General features: G+C 33.2%; 1 protein-coding gene across 3 annotated transcripts in view; it reads right to left on the bottom strand.

The window, feature by feature from the left end:
• Positions 1 to 25,277, bottom strand: part of DPH6 (diphthamine biosynthesis 6) — a 185,718-nt gene that overhangs the window by 145,509 nt on the left and 14,932 nt on the right. Inside the window, exon 4 of one of the 3 annotated variants that reach the window (XM_003272799.4) lies at positions 14,324 to 16,338. The exons of the other annotated variants lie outside the window; for them this stretch is intronic. Coding sequence (XP_003272847.1) covers positions 16,153 to 16,338 — 186 coding nt within the window. The 3' untranslated portion in view covers positions 14,324 to 16,152. Of the gene's footprint in view, positions 1 to 14,323; positions 16,339 to 25,277 lie in introns of those variants that run through there. 3 annotated transcript variants of the gene reach the window in all.

Here is a 25,277-nt window from a genome sequence, read left to right as displayed (position 1 = left end):
TTAATAATGTGAGTGGCCTTGAGTGATTCTGATCCTGAAGTTACTGCCTTGCTTATACTCTAAGTTCGCACATGGGCTGGTCTAAAGTTCAGGGTTGAAAATAATTCAACTTTTAATACATGTAATGAAAAATTACACCTAAGTCAGTCACCAGAACACAAAAGCAACATTAATATTGCTGTTGTAGACTAAACAAAAGCAGGAGTCATCAGTCTTTAAAACTTTTACTGTTTTTCTAGCCTCAAACAGGAAAAGCATTTTGGAAATACAGGGCTCATTAAAGAAGCCCTTTAAACTACTGTTGAAAATCAAGATTTTTTGCCTTATAGGTGGAACTCTAAGCAGAGAGATTTAATGACCATTTTTATTTACACTTGTCAGTATTTTAAAATTTTATACTCTAAAGAGAACAGCTGACATCTGACATTGCAAAGTTTGACACTGCAAAGTTCACACACAGTATGTCAAATCACTGGCAAGCCCAAGACACAAAAAGAGAAATGAAACTTTGATTTGTTAAGGAAAAAACTTATCACGTAAAGTTTACTTTTCTTCCTGCATCATCAAGTTTATATCTTTATCTTATTTAGGAACCATGGCCTAAACTAAAATGAATTAAAACTAATTAATTAAAAATAACACAAATATTAAATCACCAAAATAGCTGAACAAAAGCAAATCTCTAGGAATGCTTTTTTAAAAAAAACTCTGGAGCTTGAAAAAGAGCTATTTACATGCTTTCCTGCATTAACAAGAGGGCAGGTAATAATGATGGCTTGTATGACAATATTGTCTTTGTTAGTTTTGCCCCAACAGAACTAAAGATTTCCTGATTACAACTTTGTAATTTAAGTCAACTGTAAAGATTTCTGGGGAAGGGAAACAAAGAAGAGTCTGAGTGCCAGCATTTAAGTGGACTATATTACCTGAGTTTACTCTTCAGCATGGGACAGTGTAAATAAGAGGGGCTCCTACTTCTACAGCCCATGCTAGGTCACGACCTGAACTCACTGTACTGGTATAAAAGAGAAAGTTGTGCTGGAATCTCCAATTTACATGCTTCTCTGCTTCACCTTCAGGATCCTATAATCACATAGAGCCTTAAAACGAAGTGTTCACTCTGTACTGTAGCTCATTGTCATGATTTTTAAATAGTTGCTTTTTTATTGTAATGAACCAATTATGAGCCAGTCACTCAAGCAGTCATTAACAATAGATTTTTTAAATTGCATTTTTAATGAATTTTATTTTGGATAAAAGCCCTTAAAAGTACCTATGGCAAAGGGTAGTCATACATTGAATTAACAGCAAAATCTGTTTAATAATGACTTGTCTTTTATTTACTACAACAAAATAAATTCTAGTGAGAGTGTTAAAAAATATGACAGTGTCAGAGAAAAAAAAAGGTTGGGGTGGGAGAAACTTGTATCCTACACTGCTAAAATAATTTAAATGAAAACATACCTTTTTTGCATTTAGTCATCTTGTTTTTCTTAAAGTACAAACAAAATACTTTCTTACGAACATCGACTTTGGTCTATATTTAGAAAATAATCAGACACTAATATTTGATCTATAAGCTATTAATGATGTTAAATATAATTACAAAACAAGCTAAACTGAAAAAAGACACAAATTTAATGCATTCATTCTAAAGATGAATATACAAGACATGTTAAAAGTATTTTTTAAGCAAAATACTATAATATAAAAATTTTATTTCTCTCACAATAATTTCTATGTATGTATGAATAGGTATGCCCTTGCTGAAAATAAACAGTAATTTTAATGAAAATTTGAATGAGCATAGTTGTGATTAGTTAGATATATAAATGTATCTTTTTTAGTTGACTGTTGAAACTTTATATATTTATAAGTGCATGTTTGAGTTTTAACAGTGCATGTGAATATTTCCAATAACAGCGAAATAAAAATTAACATTAAAATTTTACCCCATAAACAATTTTTTATTAAAATTTCAAAGTAAAAAGAACTAAATTAAAACATGTATCTGTTAATACAGTACAATTCTGAACTGCCTAAATTAATTTGCTACTATTAAATCATAATTAAGAGCTTGCTATCCAGTGTGATTTAGGAAATCATTAATTAGAAATATTAAAGAATGCACACTGATACTAGAAAAATTCTCTCTGGAGGTTAGACTGTCATACTCTGGTTGGGTTTTCAACTCTTTAATCTGTTAAAATCACTCATTCATGCAAAGATAAAAATTGTATACATATATATTCATACAAATATATAACCCATATATATACACCTATATATACATATACATGTATATGTATAGGCATAGGTATGTGTGTGAGCAAGACTATTCCTAGAAAATTGTCAGTATACACTCTGGCTTTGTTAAGAGAAAAAACTTTTTTGAATGTTCCAGGCTTTTAAACCCTCGTATTTTCTGCCTCAAGAATGGGCTGACTGAAAGAGGCTCGGCAGGAGGACCGTGCAGCCGCTGGTTAATTAATCTGCTGGCTGAATGACAGCGTGCCTAGGGGCATGGTGCTGGCATCTCACACCAGGTCCCAATATGCTTTAAGCCTTGGATAGCTACATTCTGCACGCCAAGACTTTGCCCAACAAATAGCAAAAAGGCCTTCAGAGCCTTCCTTCTTCTGCCTGAGACATTCTATTTAATTAATGTAATCCCTTTTTATCTTAAAGTTTTAATAAATTTTGATGCAGAGGCATAATAAACACATCTATGCCCCTGAATGCAGTAACTAGTTGCTCTAACGATTTTCTTATATATCCAAAAGGCTTCCTTGTGAGGCATAAAGAAAATGAATGCAAAACATGTTACAACATGTTCAGAAATTCTCAAACATGCTACTTGATCTATTCAAAAAACCATATTTGTACAACCTGATGTTTAATGAATCTGGCAATTTCCATTTCACTGGGCTTAAAGTTTTTTTATATCATAAAAATACAAATCATATGCCTATCCCAAAACACTTTAAAAATTACTAATACCTAATCTTGAGCAAGGTAAGGCTATTTTTTAGCAATAGGATACACATGACATTCTCCTAATCCCTTTTACTGCCAGAACAAAACATCTTTCAAATCAAGATAAAATCGCTAAATCATGAATGTTAATATCATTCTGAGAAAAATAATACCTTATGACTAGAAAAGACCATCCCTTTAGGGAGAAATATTGTGTTAAAGTAGATTATTCTTTTAGTAGTGTAACAGAATGGCTTCTACCTAGTCCCAGATGGAAAAATCAAAATCTGCATTTAAATGGAAATATTTTTAAACATATAGGACAAAAGGCTAAAAACCATAAGGAATATCTACTTCCTTTCATTTTAAAAATTCAAAACCCCATGTGAGAACTTTTAGGGAAGGCTTTGGCTTTCAGATTTTGTTTGTATGTTTGTTTCATTTTTATGAAGAGCTTGCTACACAATATAATTTCACAGTTTTGTGATTAACACACAGTATTTGTGCCTATTATATCAAATTCACAAGTCAGATAAAAAAGCTGGGCTATACAATTTTTACTATTACAAGAATTTATGAATTAGGCTTAGGAAGAGTTAAGAATGAGTCCTCTATTTTCTTCCCATTTTTAACCATCCTGTTTTATATGTAATTCTTACAAGGCAATAGCAGTTTGTTGAAATAAAATAAAACCTAAATTTCTTCAGCATTGACTCAAATCACCACTATGGTTAGAGAAAAAAGAAAGCAAAATGCTTGGCAATATTATAACTACTGCTCTTTGCGACCGGAAAGATTATTTTCAGTTCTTCAATAGTTAGAGCAATTTTCTTAAATCCTGAAGGAGCCTGACAGCACTGCACATTTCTTAATGCTTGCATTTACTTTTACATTATAAAACAATAAAACAGCAGGATAATGTTCATGCAGTTCAGAGACTTGTAACATTATCACAAATAATTCTACTGTATTATGGCAAAACATAAGCTTTTTAAATGTAGGCTGACTAAAGAAAGGGCAATCTATGTTTATTGAAAGTACATAGACAAATAAGATTGGAAATATAACTTAAATGTTGCACCTAGATTTAAAATAATGTTTGAAAAGGTTTGAAAAAACAAAATCTATGCTTAATATTTTTTTGTCCTAAATTAAAATACAATTAATTTTCAAGCATAGTGCTTAAGCAAGGGGAAAGCCTTCTCACTTATCTTTCTTTGGAGTATGTGACTTCTTTTGCTACCTCAGGAACCAGCCACATTAGGTAATTTAATCATTTTTCCTCAACAATGTTGTAAACCAAGAAACTTTACAACTACCAGCTTTAAAGATTCAGGTAGCTGGGCACGGAGGCTCATCTCTATTGTCCCAGCACTTTGGGATGCCAAGGCAGGAGGACTGCTTGAGGCCACAAGTTTGAGACCACCCTGAGCAACACAGCACGACACTGTCTCTACAAAAAATTAAAAAATTAGCTAGGAGTGGTTACGTGTGCCTGTAGTACCAGCTACTCAGCATGCTGTAGTGGGAGGATCTGAGCTCAGGAGGTTGAGGCTGCAGTGAACTGTGATGGTGCCACCACACTCCAGCCTGGGTAACAGAAGGAAATCCTGACTCTAAAAACAAAAACAAAAAACAGGTGTTTTGATGATGGTCACATTTGACTACTGTATTACAAATAATGGGCCAGCCTGCAGAACTTGGTCGTATCATCTCCTTTCTGAAACCAGCCCACCTTCTAATCACTATGCAGGTTCTGACATACATCTTTATTGCTGGAAGCTCTGTCCATTTTTGTATAGGAAATTGTGGATCTCTTTATTTAAAAGACATAAAAGACATCTTATTTAAAAGCATAACTGGAACAACTCCTGCATATGTATCAGGTAATTTTCCTACATTCAATAAGTAATTCATTTCAATTCAGTTGTCCGTGATTCTTCTAGTGGTAACCATAGGGATGAGAAAGGATAAAAGCATTTCAATGCAGTAACCTGTTTCTCAGATTTATCCTAGGTACTCCATCCCTGCTCCCAATTCCCCACCCTTCACCTTGAACTCCAAAATTCCCAGCAGAAAATTTTTTCAACCATCATTTGGAGATAATATACCATAAAATTAAATCACCAAAAACCCTGATACATGTCATCATTAGTGTACACTAAGTAGCAAACTAAATTAGGGAAGCTATATGTGAGACCATCACAGAAGATCCCAAACTCACAAATCTTTTAAACTCTTATGCCTTAAAATTGCCTAAATCAAAGAAAAGTGAGGAAACATGGCAAATTAGGTTTTAAAAGAAAATATACGTCCCATCCTTGTAGATACTGGACTCAGAGCTAATGTATGAAGAAACTGACTTTGAATCCCAAATATTCCTGTTCTAAATAAATGATACTCTTTTGCAAGAAACCAGAGTCTAAAACCTGACTACTCAAAATGCAACCTCAGACCAGCGGCCTCAGCATCACCTGCGTACTTGTTAGAAAAATCTCAGGCTCCATCCAGACCAACTATATCAGAACCTGAATTTTTAATAAGATCCCCAAATGATCTGTCTGCATATTCAAGTTTAAGACTTTCTAATCTAAGAGTTTATCTGGTTTAACAGCTTATTTTTCACCAAGAGACATAAAACAGTGAAGGGACAGAACAACCAGTGCTCATAAAAAGACATAAATATTACAGATGACCATAATCTAATGAAGGAGGGAAAAAAAGAGAAAATTCAACTTAAGCATTTAAATTGGATCTAGATCTCTGTCTGCAATCTTTGTTTTTAACACCTGAAAATTCATTTACATGTGTACGTGCATACATACACACATGTGAAATGAAAGAGAAAAAGGAGAGGAAAAAAATAGAATGCGAATGAGAGGAAAAAGAATAGGGGGAGAATGGAACCATGAAACTGTACATAGTGTGAATATGTACATGTGTTTATAGCTGAAAAGTAGAAGAAACAAAGTAACCCAGCAGCTTCGAAAAGAGCAGCGATACTCCGATACTCCTCTCAACAACACTCGCACACACTCCTACTTATCCCCATGCTCAAGTCAGTGTAATAGCAGCATTTTCATATCACTGACAAGAAACTACCAAGAGATTATCGTTAAAAAAAAAAAAAGTGTCACAGAAGGAAATATTCCCTAACTGCATCAAAAGTACAAACAAAAATAGAGAGAATTAGATCTAAGAAACTAAAATGATCAAAAGAGAAAGGTATTATAATTCCAAGATGGTGATATATTATTTTGCAAAGTCTAAATAATGATTTACTAATAATTACCACAAAATAAACATTATTTTATTCTTACAAATGAGCTATTATATATTTAATCCAGTAACTAGGTTTAAAATAGTAGCACTATAGTTTTGTTTTGTTTTTAATGCCATAATAGAAACTGTCAACATTAATAATAAAAGTTCATAAAAAAGGGGAAGCATAAAGTATTTTCTATGGGATATTTAGTGAACATATATTTTCTATGGGATATTAATGGGATAAAGTAGTGTTTAAACCTGCAGTAATAATTTGTACAAAGTGAAATATACCTAAAATCTTACGTTTCATATAAAAAATATGCCCAAAATGATTAAACTACCTTTACTAAGCCAATATTCTACCACCATTGATGTACTCAGAGAAAATCAGAAATCATTTTTAAATGCTGCCAAACTTAATGATGCCAACAGAAAATAAGTCAGTGAATATCCAGGAGCAGAAAAGTGTGGCTAGTTGGAAAACAGAACCTAGTAGAAAAAATAAGTTAAAAGTAGCATTACATCTGTAACTGTTTAAAAAATAACATCTATGAATGTCTATACCGATATCTGTGTTCATCCACATGTCACATTTTTAGTATAAAGTATACTAAAATCTAGCACACGAGGCCACTGGTCATCAATCTACTTTAGCCGCCTTAAATCCCTGGAAACTGACTTCTCACAATAAGGGGAAAAAGTCACCTTATGCCTTGTATAACATGACTGAATTGCCCTAACATATATTTCTTTGGTTTTGTTCCAAGAATAAAATGTAGTCAAAAGATGGGCAGAATGCTATTCCCACCTTGAGTTCACCAAATGCCAGGAATTATAAAAACAATTTCAAGTTAAGGTTTCAGATACATTAAAAAAAGACTTTGAATTTTAAAATATAAATAATGAATTCAGAAGCAGGTGTATTATTTATAGAAATCAACCAGCCAATATGTTTCAATGGCCTTAAAAATAATCATATACTTTGATCCATTAATTCTGCATCTGGAAATGCATCCTAAGGAATTAATTTTTTAAAATGTAGACAATAATTTATGGATCACATCAAAGTGCTATTATTTACAGTTAAAATTAGGTTCTACCTAATTTACAAAATTAGAGGATCATTAAAAAAATTATACAGGTACATGATAGAATATTAAGTAGTCATTAAATTATCTTACTGAAGAGATTTTCACGGCATAGAAAAATGTTTCTGATAATTTTAAGTTTAACAAAAGGAATGTACAAAGTACAGCAATACCACACACAGGTGTGTGCATCGATGTGTGTGTTACATATATGTGCATGCATAAAAATATGTCAAAATGTTAACTTGAAATGGTTGAATTTTGAGCAACATCTTCATATTTTTATACTTTTATTTTTTAAATTTAAAACATAATTTTTCTAAGTATCAAGAAAATTAACAAAGAATTTAGACAATAAAAAACAAGGCAGGAAGATCATGGGCGAGTACCCCGCAAGGTTACAAAGATACAATTCCACTGAATAAAGGAAGCATGTGCACCTATAAGAGGAGTACTAAAAACCCAGTTCCAGAAGAAAGATGCTCTTTCTTCTGGCTATCTAAGAGGTAGAAGACAGATGAACATCAAAAATTAAAATAATATAGAAAAGTCAGATCTATTACAGTAACTAGAAAGCAAAAAGGATACCATCTAATGCCATTGTTATTTTTACTATGCAAAAGTATCAAATAACTGCGGTAAATAATTTAAGAAAATAAATTACAACACCACTTAGTCTTAGGAGCCTTATTCCAAATCTTAACTATGAGGAAAGAAACTGGTTACTTTATCAAATCATAACAAAACAAACTTTATAGATGCTAACTTTGTTTTCTACAAAGTTGACAGATACAGAGACTACTCTTTTCTCTTCCCAAACATAATTAAAGCATATGTTTAAAATGTCCAGATAATGAACATTATAACACTCGAATATATATATAATTGACAAGCTAAAAATCTTTTTATAAAACAATATTTTAGCTATTATGTTAATAAGTAACTTATAACTTACATTTGTCCCTTAAATTTTCATAGAAGTCTTTTTCTTGGTTGCTAATGCTTCATAATCATTTCCATTTCAGACTGCTTGACTGATCAATTGATTCTAAGTCAATAACAACATGGAGTAAAGGGTTGGAAACTTTATAGTCATACTAAATTTGTTATATAAAACCAGGAATCCAGCTAATAGCTGTGATTTGCATACACAGTAGGGACTCAGTAATTCTCAATTAACCATAAAGAAGAAAGCATCAATATAAGTTTGGCATCTTATAACTATGTAAATAAAATCTTATAACTATGTAGAATCCTCACAAAGTTAGTTTTACCTATTATATGACATTGTTTTGTTTAAAATATTCGCAAGTAACAGTTTGAGAAGATGTATTATGCAAAATAGCATAAAGGAGCCATTTAAAGCTAAAGACAAAATTTCTACATAAGTATAAATGCTCAAGAACATCCGAAAACAAGTCCCTTGATATTAGCCTAAAATTAAAATTTACGGAACGTTACCTAATCTTTGATAGAACCAATGATAGCCCTAAAGAATATCTGATAAATAAGATGATGCTTCCTTAAATAAGGAGGGATGTCTCACTTTCCAAAGCAATTAATTTAAAAGAGGAAATAGTTTCTGATCCACGACCTCAGGATACATTGAACTGGAAGTTTGATTTAATTTTAGTTCTGAATCATACGACTTCACTATGGCAAATACCACATAGTGTTACTTTGGTGGAAGCACTAAAAAAACTATGTTTATATGTAATTATCTGCTCTCTATTGGGGAAGACCAGGGGAGAGAAACTTATCTCTGAAAAAATCCTATAAACTCTAACCCTGAACTGATAAACTGATAAATTATTTCGATATTAATCAAAATTATAAGGTAAATGAAGAATTATAAGTCCCCAACAGGCCCAGATAGAGCAATACTAAGTCTTCAAAAAGACAGCATTTTTTGGAGAAACTTAGTAATACTGGCCAGACAAAGAAGGGCAGATGCCAAGTCATGAACAAGTAAGAAAAATACAGGGAATGTGGAATATTTTTAGAAAAGCAAAGAATTCATCACAAATAATTATGACTAATATATAGCAGTAACTTCCTGCCCTAAAACTCAGTGTTAAGTCTTTAAGACAGGCACTGTGCTTTAATCACCTACATCTGTTGCCTTAATCAGCTACATCTTTAGCACTTAGAAAAATGCCTGAAATACTAAGGTTAAAAAAAAAAAAAAAAGCTAATGTATCTTAACATTCTACAACTTATACAGCATGTGTAAACATTATAAATAATAGTTATATATTATAGCATGTGACTTCTTTTCCTCTCTTTCACTCATCATTTTACTGACACTCAAAGGAAAAAGCATATAGAACAAAATCATCTGAAAAAGTTCATAGGGGCTGGGTATGGTGGGTCATACCTATAAACCCAGAACTTTGGTAGGCTGTGGTGGGAGGACTCCTTGAGGCCAGGGGTTCGTGACCAGCCTGTGTAACATAGCAAGATGCCCATCTTTACAAAAATTAAAAAAAAAAAAATTAGCCAGGTGTGGTGGTACTCACCTGTAGTTCCAGCTACTCAAGAAGCTGAAGATGGAAGATCGTTTGAGCTCAGAATTTTGAGGCTACAGTGAATTATGCTTGTAGCACTGCACTCCAGCCTGGACAACAAAGTGAGACCTTGTTTTCTCATACAAACTTTTCAAATTCTTGGTGATACGTCCATTTTTTGCCCACAAAACTTTCCTAGTTAAGAAGTTTTTAATAGGTGGTCACTCGAAAGACCCTTTAGAAAAATTAAGCCCTGGAAAATATTTAATTAATTCTTACCTTGTATCAAGCTAAAGCAAAGCCCAAAGCAGACATACTGAAATGCACAAGCTTTGAGATCATATTCATCACTGCCAAAGCAGCTGATATATTAAGTACTAAAAAGAAACACAATTAAAGACAAAACAAGGAGTAGTAGAATTTCCACCACACAATACCCCTAAAGAGACAGAAGAGCACAGCTAAATTCTCTAAGAACCAGATCAACAGAGAAACCATGACAGATAACAATTATCTTATGAAGTTAGTTAAATATGAGCAATGCTCTATGGCCCCAATGAAAGAGAAAGTGTTTTTCTAGTGACAAGTATGTAATAGTTAATATTTATTGATGCTTCCTATATGATCTATTCTACATGGATTATCCCATTAAACGCTCATAATGACCCTATGATGTAAGTACTACTACTAGTCTTACTTTACAAATATGAAAGCCAAGGTATAGAGAAGTTAACTAAACTAAGATCATACCATGCAGCGGAACCTAGAACAAAGCCAAGTCCAACCCTAGAGTCCCCACTTATCCCTCAAAGGCAAAAAACCCACCAACATTTCTTGGTAAACACAATATTGGTTTTCTAAACTCTATTTAATTATGAATATATCATTGGTCATCATTAAAGGATAAAAACATACAGTGTAACAGATTTTCAACCACTTTTTTGGTCTCCAGGCAATCATTTTTTTGGTTTCACTCACTCACATGCCACATAGTAACCCTAATCACAACTCAGTGATGGAGATGAAGAGGAAATAGCATGGAGCTGATTCTAATATACTCCTAGGAGGTGTCTGTCTCACCTTAAGAATTCCAGAGCACACATACCTACACCTTTATTTGTAAGCAGTACTACTTGACTCCACCCACATTTTGCTTGTGGTTCCAAAAGACTTTTTTTAATGTATATTATTCAAGGATTTTGCCACAAATTTCTTTCATGCAAGACTCACATGAAAAAATATACAGACATCATCACATACTTCAATATCAACTCATAATAAAGAAAACTGAATTAATAAAATATAATAGCTTGCTATTTTTTTCAGGTTTAATCTGTTTCATTCAGCAGCTGTAATGATCTCATCTCATATTCTACCACCTTGGAAAAATTTAAAGAATTTTTTTTGGAGGACTGCTAATAAAATTATCATTGACATTTTAATTAAAAAAAGCAATGTATGTAGAATAAACAGGATGCTTCCTGGAACAGTCTGCAGTGGCTGCTCCATTGCTTCTTTGTACAGTCTTGGTAAATTATGCAGGCTCTCAGTAGATAGAGCAGCTGTATTTCACTGTCTTCGGTAATGTAATCTACATTTATCACTATTTTAATTAAGTGGATTCTTTAATTTGGTACTCTCATTGCAAAGAAAAAATATCTTATTCAATGTTTTTCTTTGGTAGACAGCATCTTGTCAGTCTTGTAAGCCAGAATGTAATTTTAAACATATTTCTTAATGTAACTGGTCATTATTTTAAGAGGAACTACCATATTTGGTTATTAAGAATTTGTTCCTTTTCATTCTATCAGCTTAAAACATTGGTTCCTTCTTTATAGTGACAAAAAGATACTTTCACAGTTCTCAGTTTTAACCGAAGTGATATACAAAAAAAATAGGTGGCTTATTATAATAGTACTTTCAAGATTACTCAAAAGCAATACAAAACATAAATAAGAACTTTACCTGAAAAACAACAATTTACTGAATATTGAGAACATTCAATTCCAAAGTTTTTGTGTAAGATTATTTTTATCATCAGGTCATTTGAAGTGTCTGAATCTAAACCAATCATTGTGGTATATAACAGCTTTTAATCATACTGAAGACACATTCCGAATATTTCTTATTCATTTCCTATAATTATTTGTAATTAAAACAATGTTTTACTTTAAAGAAATTAAATTGATGAATTATGCCAGAAGTATGTTTGTTTTAATTGATTCACAGAGAAACAATTACTTTACTATTAGATGGCTTCATAAAGTTGCATTTTTATGCATGAGGTGTTTGAAATCAATAAGGGAAGGCCTGGTGTTCAAAAAATTCTGTATTCAGCACACATTAATTGAACATCTTTTATGTGCCAGGTACAGAATTAGGCACTATGAATTCAAACTAAAGTAAGGCAAAGCCCTTACACAAAAGGAGTGTACACACACATACATAAACTGTAAGGACCAAGTGGCTTTTAAACTTTGTTGCTTTGAAAGAAAGGGACTCTAGGTCCCCATCTCCATTTCAACCAAAAAAGCTCCATTTTCATCTGTTTTACACACCAGTCTTCTTCGTAGCTGGTGGAGAAAACAAAAGCTGTATAGCTAGAAAACACAAATAAGGGCTCTAGACTATTATTACTAAGAACCCAGATAATTGAAAAAGTATCCTAAGTATTTTCAGATATACTAAAGGGGAAAAATTTTAAACTCCTGTTTTGTTTTGTTTTTTCGAGTTTTATCATCAGTTTTCACACGTTGCTAAATACTGGTTTGTGGGTAAATTTCTACTAAAATAAAGATTCTAAAGACAGCTTATTTTAAAAGTTTGGGAATGAGGTGTGTAGGGAGTTGAAACTGAATGCACATCTCATTATGTTAGTTTACACTACCAAGAAATGCTATCCCAACTTTCAGATTCATATAAATCCAGAAATTGCCAGATAGGACTTTTAAAATCCAAAGTGCATTAAATGTGTTCTAGATTCTATATTAAAACTTACTCAGATAAAAGCCATTTACTTTCCCACTGTGGTTTTGGAAATAAAGTTACCATTTGAGCATCTCTAATGACCTAGCCAACTTACATATATTATCTCTAATACCTCACAAAAACATCAAAGGATAAGGTGTTTTTACTCCCATTTTATAGAAGAGAAAGCAGCCGCAGGGGTTAAGACGTGTTCAACACTACATAGTGAATACACGAAGAAACTAGGACTTGGGCCCATGATCTTTTCATTAAAACACTTTCAGAAGCAAAATAAACTTAATCCATAAAATTTTTGTCTTCTAATCATATCTAAATATGACTCCTGCTTTTATTATCCATAACTTCACATCTAGTTGCATTTTACAATGAAAAACTTAGCTATCAATATATACAATCAAAAAGGTAACCAAAAAGAGAGAAAAGGAAATCTAAAATTTAAATCAATGCTAATGAATGACAAACACTTTAGTCACTGTGTAACTCCCTTGGTTTGAATTTAAATAATGTCATGTATAACGACTGGGTTACACAATTCAGGAATAAATAGAAGTCAAATTTTAGGCAGCCCACTCAGATTCTAATTAAATAGAAAAAACAAGTACAAAGGAACTAAATTATTTTTAAAAAATACTCCTATCAGAGTTCAACTTCAAAAAGATATTTCATGAACAGAGAGTACAGCCTGTAAGATTCCATCTTTCTCAAATTACTCTGATGAACGTCTGATAAAACTTGAGATTTACCAAGGGATAAAAAGAAGAAGCAGCCAATAATTCTAAATGAAAACTCAGAATGGTCTTTTGTTCTCTTTGTTTAAAGTAAAGCCACTAGTGAAAAACAAGAATGTCTACTTAGGAAAAAGGGGTCTCTTGTTTGAACAAAAATTAAATTTAAATGTCCTGTTTCTTACCTGAACATTTGAAATCATCTACATCTGTCTAATGTTCACTAAAAGACTATAGAGGGCACTGTTGCATCAGCTTTGAAGCTTTACAATAGAGGCTGAGAAAAAGAAAACTGTCTATAACATGTAATTTCTCTAAAGGGTCAAATGCATGGAAATCTAAGCCTGATATAAAGAGGAAAAAACTAAAATGTATGTTTTTCTAAAATAGGCTGGACTTCAATGGGGGAAAAAACTTAACAAAAACAACTGTCAAATAGAGAAGACTGCACTGCACACATTTTGCATTTCCCTTTGTAGTGCTTTCATGAGAAAGGTAACTAATCATAGCACCTCCTTATCCATTGGAAACAGCACCCCACTGCAGAATCCTCTTTACAATCAATAGGAAACTGAATGTGGCACCTCATGCAATCCTCCCATAATTCTATCAACAGAAAGAATGCAGTCTGTTTGCATACTTTTGTCGAAAAGGCCAATTCCATTTGTCCCCTCTTGGATAAAATGACAGCTACAGATCAATCACTCTCACATGAAAGTAAACATGCTACAAAAAAAAAAAAAAAAAAGAAGATTCAAAACTGAAATCCTTGCCTATTTTATGCATAATTTTATTACACATAAAAACTCAAAGCAAAATAGAAAAAGCCACGTTTTTCCTCATAGACATGCATTTTGTGCTATTACGCAACAGTATCAGGATGTAAAATAAATAAGAGTTACATCAAACAATAGTCATGAATCTTACCTTTACATATGGACAGCACTTACTTAAGTTCCATATATTTTCTATTTTCTCACATCATTCCTGTTACAATTCTTTGAAATTAAATCCAATTAAGTATAGTGTCAAAGGTTCTTTTAGTACATATATACAATAAGACTAGTATACACAGCATAAAGCTTCTTATAATACTACCACTTAATTTTTTTCCACTAAAAATAATGCAAAAGTAAAAGGGAGTTAAATTATCTCATTTCGGTAATTTGAAAATAATATCCTGAATTGCTGAACCTCTGTAGAAGCATGGACATTAGCTGTGAGAATTATAATATCATGATCAAACCAAGTAGAATATGTACAATGAAAAAAAAAACAACATCCATTAATGTATATCTAATCACACCACCATATCACATATTGGATAAATCCACATTAATACAGGTACCATAATAAAACTAAGGCCTCTAATAAAGAAACCCAAATTCCCTGGAAAAACAGTATACAACTCATTTTGTCACTCTCAAAATTCCAGAGAGATTAGCACCTTCTCTGAAATCAAAGTGCAGAACTGTGAAAGTGTTACAAATTCTCCAGTAATATGTCAACCTACTCATAAATCAAAAGGAGGGGAAAGGGCTTTAGATGGTATGTAGATTTCATTTTATTACAAAAGCTCCAGTTTAACAAGTTATTTTCAGCCAATAAAAGTCAAAAAGTAAGGCATTGTTAAAGTGGCTAGTACTGACTCAGAGGCTTTACTTCTTAACTGAAATGCTACTTGAGTATTGCTCCCTTAAATTATTAATTTATGGGTTTTGCTTAGTCTACTCCTAAGGCAAGGCAGTTCTAGTCACAGGTACGTTGAATGCATGTAAATAGACAGAAAGCCTTTATAATGGTCCTGTAATTCACTAAACATAATAAACAACCCTTTTTAATGAATGTTGAATGTACGACCCTATGAACCAACTTTATATAAAAAGACTATATAATTTAAAGAATCTGTAAGATCCTCTAGGAAGTAAATGAACAAATTCAGAAAAATTAAACATAGGCTGATTACTTTTCATTGATCTAACAAAATTAATGCTTACAACAGAATCAAAGTGCTGATAGGACTATGAAGAGTTGTGTTCAATTTTGAAGAAATCTAAAAGAAAGTGTCATGAACTGTGAGAAAATGTATTTGCAATATTGCTTTTCATCTACCACAGGATGACTGCAAAAAATATCAGGTAATGTATTTTTAATATGCAGGATATTTAACTAGATATTTTAGTTTACTATTGAAGAAGAGCAGCATGTTAAAATCAATTTTAGTCAACTTTAATTTATGCAAAGCTTGATTGTGAGCAATAGCTGCTAAAAGGATGCAACATTGTTGATTCATATACAAGCATTTTACTTAACTACATTGGATAATAGCAGTGCTCCTAAAGGAGCATAAAAAGCAAAGTGATTAGCAGTCATTACTGTTAATTAGTGTTCACATTACATTCCTTGGGATGAATCTCCTTTAGGTTGAATACATGGAAAGTTTATTTTTGAAGGTTTGCCAAATCTTGCCTAGGTAAGTACTGAACTAAGCCGTCAACTACCAGCAAGCAGAATGAAAAACAGGGACAGATCAGCATCCAATTAGTATGTCTAAGTTTTTAAACAGGAAAAGGGTTGAGGGGAATGAGTAAAACTGGAAACTCATACTTCACATTTTGCAATCTCACTGATAAAAGGAGGAAATGTGTGTTTATCAAACTTGCTGTGAGTGCACAGTTCATTTGGAGTCCTGTAAACAATCGCCTGGCTGCCCACTTCCAAATGCATGTGAAAATCTTGGAGATTCAGAGCATCATATTCAGCAAGCAAGGTCACTCTAGTGATGCCCTGGAAATGGGAAATTAGGAAAACGTGGCAATCAGAGGTTTAGGATTGACCAGAAAAAGCCCTGAGGCTGGATTACCATCTTTCACCACCAGTCAGGCTGTCTCTGCTTATTCAGTATTAATACAACAGGACTGCAAGTGAATGAAAATAACTCAATGCACCTAACTGGGACACTGGCTTTCTTGTTTAGAAAACGATAGACATTTGTCACAGCAAAAAAATAAAGTAAAATAAAATCAAATAATAAAATCTCTCACATACAAGCTTTCAAGAACCAACCCTGAAAGAAAAACAGGCTCCTCATGAACCTTCAAAAAGGACCTGGGGAATGGCTGACATCCTGTTGATTTGATAATCAATAGGAAAGATTTCCTTTCCCCCAATACCATTCAGTGCATTTTTAAGTAGATGCCAAATCTTCAACAAGGAAGCTTCAAAAGCAATATATCCTCATTAGAGAAAAACACTGAAAAATTAAATGTGCAAAAATTATACTCTTAATTCTGCCCAGACTTAAAATATATCCTACAGATAATTTTTCTATGCATGTACTTACACAAATGCATTGTAGAAAAATGTTACTATATCATACAGAGCATTCCCTAATCTGTTTCCTTCTCTTAAAAATATATACAGATGTATTTCTGCAAGTTCATTTTTAATGCTATACAGCATCCCACTGTATAGATATGTCATAATTTACATTGCCAATGATTTCTAAATTTTCAAGTACATTTTTAATTATGTCCTTAGTTATAAATTCCCCAAAGTGGAATTGCCTATTACAGGAGTGTATTTTTTTGTGTTTGATGAGTTTTGTCAAATTACCATCCAGAAATATTGAACCAATTTACAGGGCTGCTAGCAGTACATAAGGGTATGTGTTTCTTCAAAATCATTATTATTTCTTATTTCTGTCAAAGTGTAGCTGCATTTTTGAGTTAGTGAAGTTAAACATTCTTTTTTTTTTTTTGGTCATTTGAATGTATTTCTCTGTGAAATGCCTGTTCATATCCTTAGCCCATATCTCTATTTGGAGACATGCTTTTTATAATAGTATCCAAAAATTAATGAGGAATTCCCCATTGAATACTAATCCCACCAATAAGAGATTATTTTAAAGAAGAGATGTTAATTGTGTGGACGTTAAAAGATCCTATTAAGGTTGGTAGCTTTACATGAACCTATTTTATAACATTATATGATAGAACAAGACTTCCCAACTTATCCAAAAAGAGAAAGAAAAATTAAAAACTTAACTGGGATTGCAAATATATCTCTGAAGCTACCTTTGCTTTCCATAAATGGAAAAACTTATGATACTAAGCTGGCAACATCAGCAATGTTCTGTTGTTCTTTTTACTGTCCTGTTATTCCAAGGAACAATTATGAGCATACTAAAATTGGAATTGCTTTATTAGCTACTATGATAAGTCAAGAAAGGAGACTGTAACTATGGATGATAGACAAGTTCCTCATGCTATTATCTTGAATCAAGAATTTAATTAAAATGTGTCACTTTTGAGAAAAGCACTAAGTGTAAGACAAAAATGAAAAATGTCCCCCTCCACCCATGCAAATCAATTCAATTTAGGGCCTCTTATCACAGAACCATGAAAGTGGCCAATACCCAAATTACTAATTCCTAATACATCTTCAGAAACAGGCTTAGATTAAAATGCAATTTCAAACCACAGATCATGTTTTTTTTTTCTTTTTCAAACAAACCAGTTTAAAAACTTGCAAAGCTATTACCTAAAACAGTGCTTCTCAAACTGTGTTATAAACCACTTTTTTTTTTTTTACATTTCCAACCCTTCAAAGATAGAAACTTGTAAAATACAACAAAATGAATTAAAAGATTAAAATTTTTAAAAGATACAAAATACAAGGGCAAATTTTTATTATTAGATTCAAAAGAAACAAAATTACTCTTTCATATTACTATAAAAGTTTCTAAATGCTTATTTTCAATTTCTCTATATATCTTATCTTGAACAAAACACTTCATGGACTAGCACCAGGCTAATCCCTAGACCACATTTTGAGTAGTAATTATTTAAAATTATTCTGAGAGCTCTGAAACAAGATCAGACACAGATAGATCACTTTGATCCCTGACTTAATAACCCTAACCCCTTATCAAACCATATGCCTTCCCCTCCGCCTCACTGTCAATTTACACATACCTTATGGGTTTATGTATGCACTATATATGTACTATAATATAGTAATATCTGCATGAATTAACACAAACGCAATTCTGGGAGGCAGCAGAACATAGTGATTAAAAGTACACGTTCTACCACTTTTTAGCTGTGTAACCTTGGATGAGTTACTTAACCTCTCTGTATCTCAGGTTACTTATCTGCAAAGGGTTGATGTAAGGATAAAATTAGAATATATGTGTATAGAGCTTATAGCAGTACCTAGAAGATAGTGCTACATAAATTGCAATTATAATTACAATAAGACACAGATAACTGAAAGAAAATCACATGGCTCTGGGTTTTCCAGCAATCAATATAAAGAGGAAACTTTAAGTTGCATGGTTTACAGTGTTCATGCAATAAAAACTGTCAAACAGTTATGGTAAGGCTAAACTATTACAAATACGAAGTCCTGAGAAAAATTTCTCCCTTGGATTGCCATAAAGTTGACTATTTGATATAAAAACCCTTCACATCATCCCTGGAGGAAATACACAACAAAAAAATTTGAATACTTCTTATGGACACGGCACCATGATGAGCACTGAAGAGTATCCAAATTTGAAAAACATTCAGTTCCTACCCTCACGAGGTTATAAACTAACAGGGAGAATATATTACAAATGCAAATAATTATATAAAACAAGTCATAATAAGTACCCACAAAAGTAAATAATGCAATAGAAATTTTTAAAAACAAAAGCTACACTTGAGGAAATCAAGAGCAATGCCTTGATTACATCCCTGTTCTTCTCTCCTTCAACATAAAATCCAAAGGCTATTTAGAACAAGCCATGTCCCCAAGCCTATTGTCCCATCCCTGGCCCCCATCACTTCTTACCTAAAATTTAAGATGCTTTATACTCCCTTCTCTTTTAGATCTTAATGTCTTTCTTGAGAAATGAACAGCATACTCGTCTGCTCTCAGGATCTACCTCATGTGACTCTTCACTCTTTGGAAGCCCCACAAGACCCATCTGATCTCATAGCACGCACATAGCATAGCATGTGTTACAAACTCAGGGGACAACTAATTATTGAGTATTTATGAATACTCCCAGGCTACAAGGCTTTCTGAAAGTGATGGTTAAAATAGTAGCTGTTAAACTTTTGAAAAGAACATAGTAAGACTATGACAAAAATTTGGCCACCCTGAGCAACATGGTGAAACCTCACCTCTACGAAAAAAATACAAAAATTAGCCGGCCATGGTTGCATGCACCTGTAGTCCCAGATATGCAGGACGCTGAGGCAGGAAGATGAACTGAACCTGGGAGTTCAAGGGTGCAGTGAGCCATGATAGCTCCACTGCACCCCAGCCTGAGTGACAGAATAAGACCCTATCTCAAAAAAAATTTGTCCTCTCCCAGAAAAATTTACACCTACAAAACATTTGCATAAAATTTCAGAGTTCAAGAATACCTCTCCCTTCCAGATTAATAAATCCTATCTTAAAGTAGCACATTATCCTAGATGAAATCTACTAGTCTGATCCTTATTATAATGCTTTCTGTAATCACGTCCAGGATATATGACCACTGAAAATCAGAAGAACTTGGATAAGGGTTAAAGATGTCACAAAAAATGGCTATCAGGCCAATAAAAATGTTTTAAAGAGATAAATCATGAAAGGCTCAAAGGGAAGATCATGGGTTATTTATCAAATGATCATTGTTCTCCCTCCCTTCCCCACCTCCCTGCAAAATTACTACCTAGGAAAGAATCCATAAGAGAACTGGTCTTAGACCATGGGGCATTTCAATGGCTCCAAAACCAATCTTATAGTAGGGAGCAGAGAAAAATCAGCAAATTCTGCACAAGGAAGAGAAATAAATGTCTGATAGTTTCTGCCTCTTCTGATTGTCAATGTCTTTTGAAAGATATCTATGGGGATCAATATTAGCATAATTTTGTCAACGTTAGATAGGCTTAATTTTGGTAAGTTTAACAACTGCTCATCGAGCACCCACTGTGTACGAGTATACAAAGTGACCACATGGCTCAGCACTGTATACCAATAAGTATGGCATAATTCTGCTGGTGTTGATAGTTAATTGCTTTTACATACAGGAGCACAAATGATGGCCCCATTCTACTGCCTCTGAAGAAAGAACTGTTTTTAAATCTTTTAATTCATATACGCCAAGAAGTCTGAATTTTCTAAACTTGGTTCATCTAACTTTCACACTTAAGTCCTTGCTTGAGGCTTTCTACAAATGAGTTCACACAAAATATACTGCTTAGATTTTAAAGACAAGCATGGAGTTAAATTCTAAAAGAACATGCCAAAACAAATTTTAATGGAAAAAAATCACCTGTTAGAACCATTGATATTTTTAGGTTAACCCTCTTTATCTCCTTTTGAAATGGCCCATGCCTCAGTTAACTCACACAGAAAACTAGAAAACATTAATTCTACATGTCTCCTGGAAGGCTGAATTATCTGACTGAAGAAGTCTAAAACAGGCTAAGGATGGCCCAAAATTATAGGCACCAAATGTAGAAGGATCAGTTCAATCCAATCTATAATATAAATTTGCCCCCACTAAAACCTCTTTCACAATTGAATGTTTATCATTCATTTTCTTCTCTGCATTAACTTACTAATAAAGTCAAGAAAATTACACTCATCTCAATGCCCACTTGTAGCTACCACTTAATATACTAATGGAATGTTGTATGCAATGAAAAAAAAATGACTTTACTAGATTATTCTGGAAGATAGAGAATGAAGGAGAAGACCTGAGGCTAAAATGAGGATGACAGGCTCTCAAATATATTCTCATTTGTTTTCAAAACAGATAAATAAGAAAAGAAGAAAGAGATACCCACATTTTATAGATGGAACAACTGAATTCCAGAGGAGTAGAGTTTAACACAATGCCTATTACAGTCTAGGAGCTGTATGGAGTCTCATAGGAAATAAAAATAATGAAATACAATCCCTATTCCTCAAGTTACTTATAATCTTTAAACAAAACAAAACCCACAAGATAGATTTTCTTAAAATCTTAGCTTTGTGTATTAAACTAGACTAAGTACTACAAGAGAGTTAAAATGTGACATGAGGGTTTAAGGAAGGAAGATACTATATTCAGTAGGGTGAATTGAGGAGGACATCAGGAAAGAGATGTCATGCAAAAGAAGGAGTTGGAAAGGAGAAGTTATTTCTGACTAAAACGCAGCACTATTCAGGAAAGGCATGGACCGTATGGGGAAGAATGAGTTCTGACAATAGTCTAGTTTAGATGGCACATAGCTTACCTGTAGGAGAATCTGAGAAAAGACAAAAAATAAACTGAAGTCATATTGCAGAGCACCTAGCAGAATGATGCTAAGCAATGAATGTCTGATGGAAACAGAAATGTGATTAAATCTACACTTTAGAAAGATTCATCTCACAGGAGTTTAAAGGATAAATTATAGGGGATGAGAGACTGGAGAAAGACCAGAAGTAAACTTTAAGGTGTCAATTAATTTATAGGTCTAATGCCAGGTTCAATCTGTTATGATGCCCAAAAGGCTATAGAATCTATTAAGACTATATTTTGCTTCCTTTACCGGCATATGTGTAATTGCATATCAAAAATAATGCAATAATTTGAATTTCATCTATATAAATTATTTGAAAAGATACTAATATCATAGTTTTGCTTACTTCTGTGAATCCACACTAGGTGCTTTTAAGAAATAAGGATAAATTATTTCAGTTGATATACATTTCACATAACCCTATGAAGAAAATTTTAAATGATAAAAGAACAACCAAGACCAAAATGTATTAAGAATTGATTCTGATTAAATGAACCCATATTGATATGAAGCATCTCCTATACAATCCTTTACCAGATTAAAGAGATGACAATGACAGGATGCTATAAAATGTAGGATCATAATATTTATAATATATAGCTATCATAATTCATTTTGATTACCAATATTGCTCAGTAAAAACTATATAAATTGGCTGTGGAATTGTCAGTTTACAAGGTACCTTATATAGACTCTTTGTCACTATTTATTTAAATACCATCATCAAGTCCAATTAATCTCTCTAGAATGTCCCCTTTTCACCTTTCCCCTTGGCATTCCCCAAGTTCAGGCTCTCAAAACCTTTCAGATACCCAGTATCTTAGTTTTTAATTTGAATTCATCTACAGAGTTGCCTATCTCTAATCCATTTCTTGTATTATATTAGTAGTTCACCCTGATGACCACAAGAATTTGTTGAACAGTAAGAAATGTACAATGTAATAGCCTAGCATACACATATGTGCCTGTACATATCTATTACGTTACATAAAACAATAATTAACCTATGTACAATGCACATTGATATTTTCTATTATATTCTAGGCTCTTGCATTTTTTATAAAAATAGTTGTCACTCATTAAATTGAGTTTAGAAAATACCACCTCAGGGGCTTTCCACCATCTGAACAATCCTTGACCTAAAATTTAAGACACTCTCTTTTTTGGTATTAATCAACCTTTACAGACTTATTTTCCACTACTCCTCAAAGTTTAAACCCTAAATCAAACTGAACCACTCTATTTCCCTAATACATTTCCTAATTTCCTGCTTACATGACTTTGGCTAAGAACTTCCCGTAATTTTTAACACTCTCTTAGCCATCCTCCAATGTCTGTCATCTGTCAAAATCCAAATAATCTTCAAGGATATTGTATTAGTATGTTCTCTCACTACTATCTGAGGCTGGGTAGTTTTTAAAGAAAAGAGGTTTAATCAGCTCAGTTTTGCAGGCTGTACAGGCTTCTGCTTCTAGGGAGGCCTCAGGAAACTTACAATCATGGCAGAAGTCGAAAGAAAAGCAAGCACATCTTCACATGGCCAGCAGGAGAGAGTGAAGAGTGAGGTGCTAAACACTTTCAAACAACCAGATCTCAGGAGAACTCTATCATGAGAACAGTAAGGGGGAAGCCCACCCCATGATTCGATCACCTCTCACCAGGCCCCTACTCCAACACTGGGAATCACAACTTGACATGAGATATGGGTGGTGACACAGAGCCAAACCCTATCAGATATCAAATGTAACTTGCCCATAAGGCCCTTCTGATCCCCCAAATGGGATTTTTTCACCCTCTAAACTCCCATAACCCTTTAGTTGCATGCTCTAATGGCAACTGTACCTTGTATTAATTTCTCTGTGTATGTGTCTTATCCTTTCAGGGTCTGTGAGGGCAAAGACTATGTCTCATACATGTTTTTACTTTCCAATACTGGTACATTATAAGCATTGAATTGATGTTTGACAAATGAAAGAATAAGAGGATTAAGAAAAATAGTAGTAGCATACATTAAAATCAACAGGAATGTCAAGGTCAACTAAGACATTTATTCAACTCCTTTTTATTCACTCAATATTTTCCCACATCAGCACATCATAGAACAAGCTCCTATTAAACCATTTCTAACCAAAAATAAAAAAACCTCACCACTAAGTATTTATTGATAATATCATTGTTGTTTTGACGATTTAATGATTTAGGCATGACAAATCTGCTGACTGAAGATGTTCCCAATTTAAAAGGTAAAGTTGTTATAAAAATGTCAGTTCAGGATCTATTATTGTGTGACCACAAATAAAGTCACGTGCTTCAAAAATATACAACAATAAAGAAATAAAGCAATTTATGCTTATCAATCTGGATAATGTATTCTCAGTCATTTAATAAGAATATGGCAAAGACAAGATAAACTACAGGCCTAGAAATGAAGTAGAAGACTATAGAACAGAGACCTACACATAGCATCCCAGACAACACAACTCCAGAAGGAGACATCTACAAAAGGTTTCTTTAAAAATAAATGGTAGCATAGGAAAAACAAAACAGAAACAAAACAAAAACAAACAAAAAAACACCAACCAGTCAACTAGAGATTGAAAATATAAAGAAATTTGAAAGAAAAGTCAAAAATACCCAACACAATGTAAGATACATAGAGTAGATGATAAGATAGGAAGAAATCCATAGTTTGTAGAAGAAAGGAATACAGGACATAAAAATAAGTCAGCTGATAAATTTATAGAGAGGCATTGACTCTGGGAAAAGAGAAATACAAAGGGTACATATGTGCATGTGCAATATATACACACAATCACTGATACCAAGTGGAGAAAAGTTCAAGGTTGAAGAGACAGAATGATCATTTTGCCAAAACGAGGGAGTCACATTTTCTAGGCTTTAGAGGGAATTTATAGATGAAGGCTTTGTACCTGTGATAAGTTTAGGAACTATAGTAATTGACAAATATGGTACAACATTTTATTTCCAGACAGATCTTCCTTCATGTACTTCCTCATGCACACTTGACTTTATCATCTGAAAGGACCAGATATGGCACAGCCTCAATAAAGCTGCACCTGGGAGTGAAAATGACACTGGTCTGTTCCAATGCCAATTCTTCCTGTATAGAGTCCAGAGTCAATACTAGAAAAGCATTTCTTATGCCAAGGGACCAGGTTTAATATCCAAAATCCTGGGAACTGAAAGGGCTTGAGGCAAGCTGTGCAATTCTGAGAAGCCGGGGCAATTTGTACAGGGCTGTGTGCCTGTTTAATTAATGCTATGTCTGCATCCTCCCTGAAAATCTTAAGTCCATCTTACATGTTTCTCCCACTCCAGACCCTTCAGATTTGCCTCAGAGCCACCCAACAATCTCAGGTTTTTCCCTTATGAAGTGAAGTGAAAAGAGATTCACAA

This window comes from Nomascus leucogenys, chromosome 6 (genome assembly GCF_006542625.1).
Source record: "Nomascus leucogenys isolate Asia chromosome 6, Asia_NLE_v1, whole genome shotgun sequence".
Lineage (NCBI taxonomy): Eukaryota > Metazoa > Chordata > Mammalia > Primates > Hylobatidae > Nomascus > Nomascus leucogenys.
This window is presented reverse-complemented; position numbering and strand designations above follow the sequence as displayed.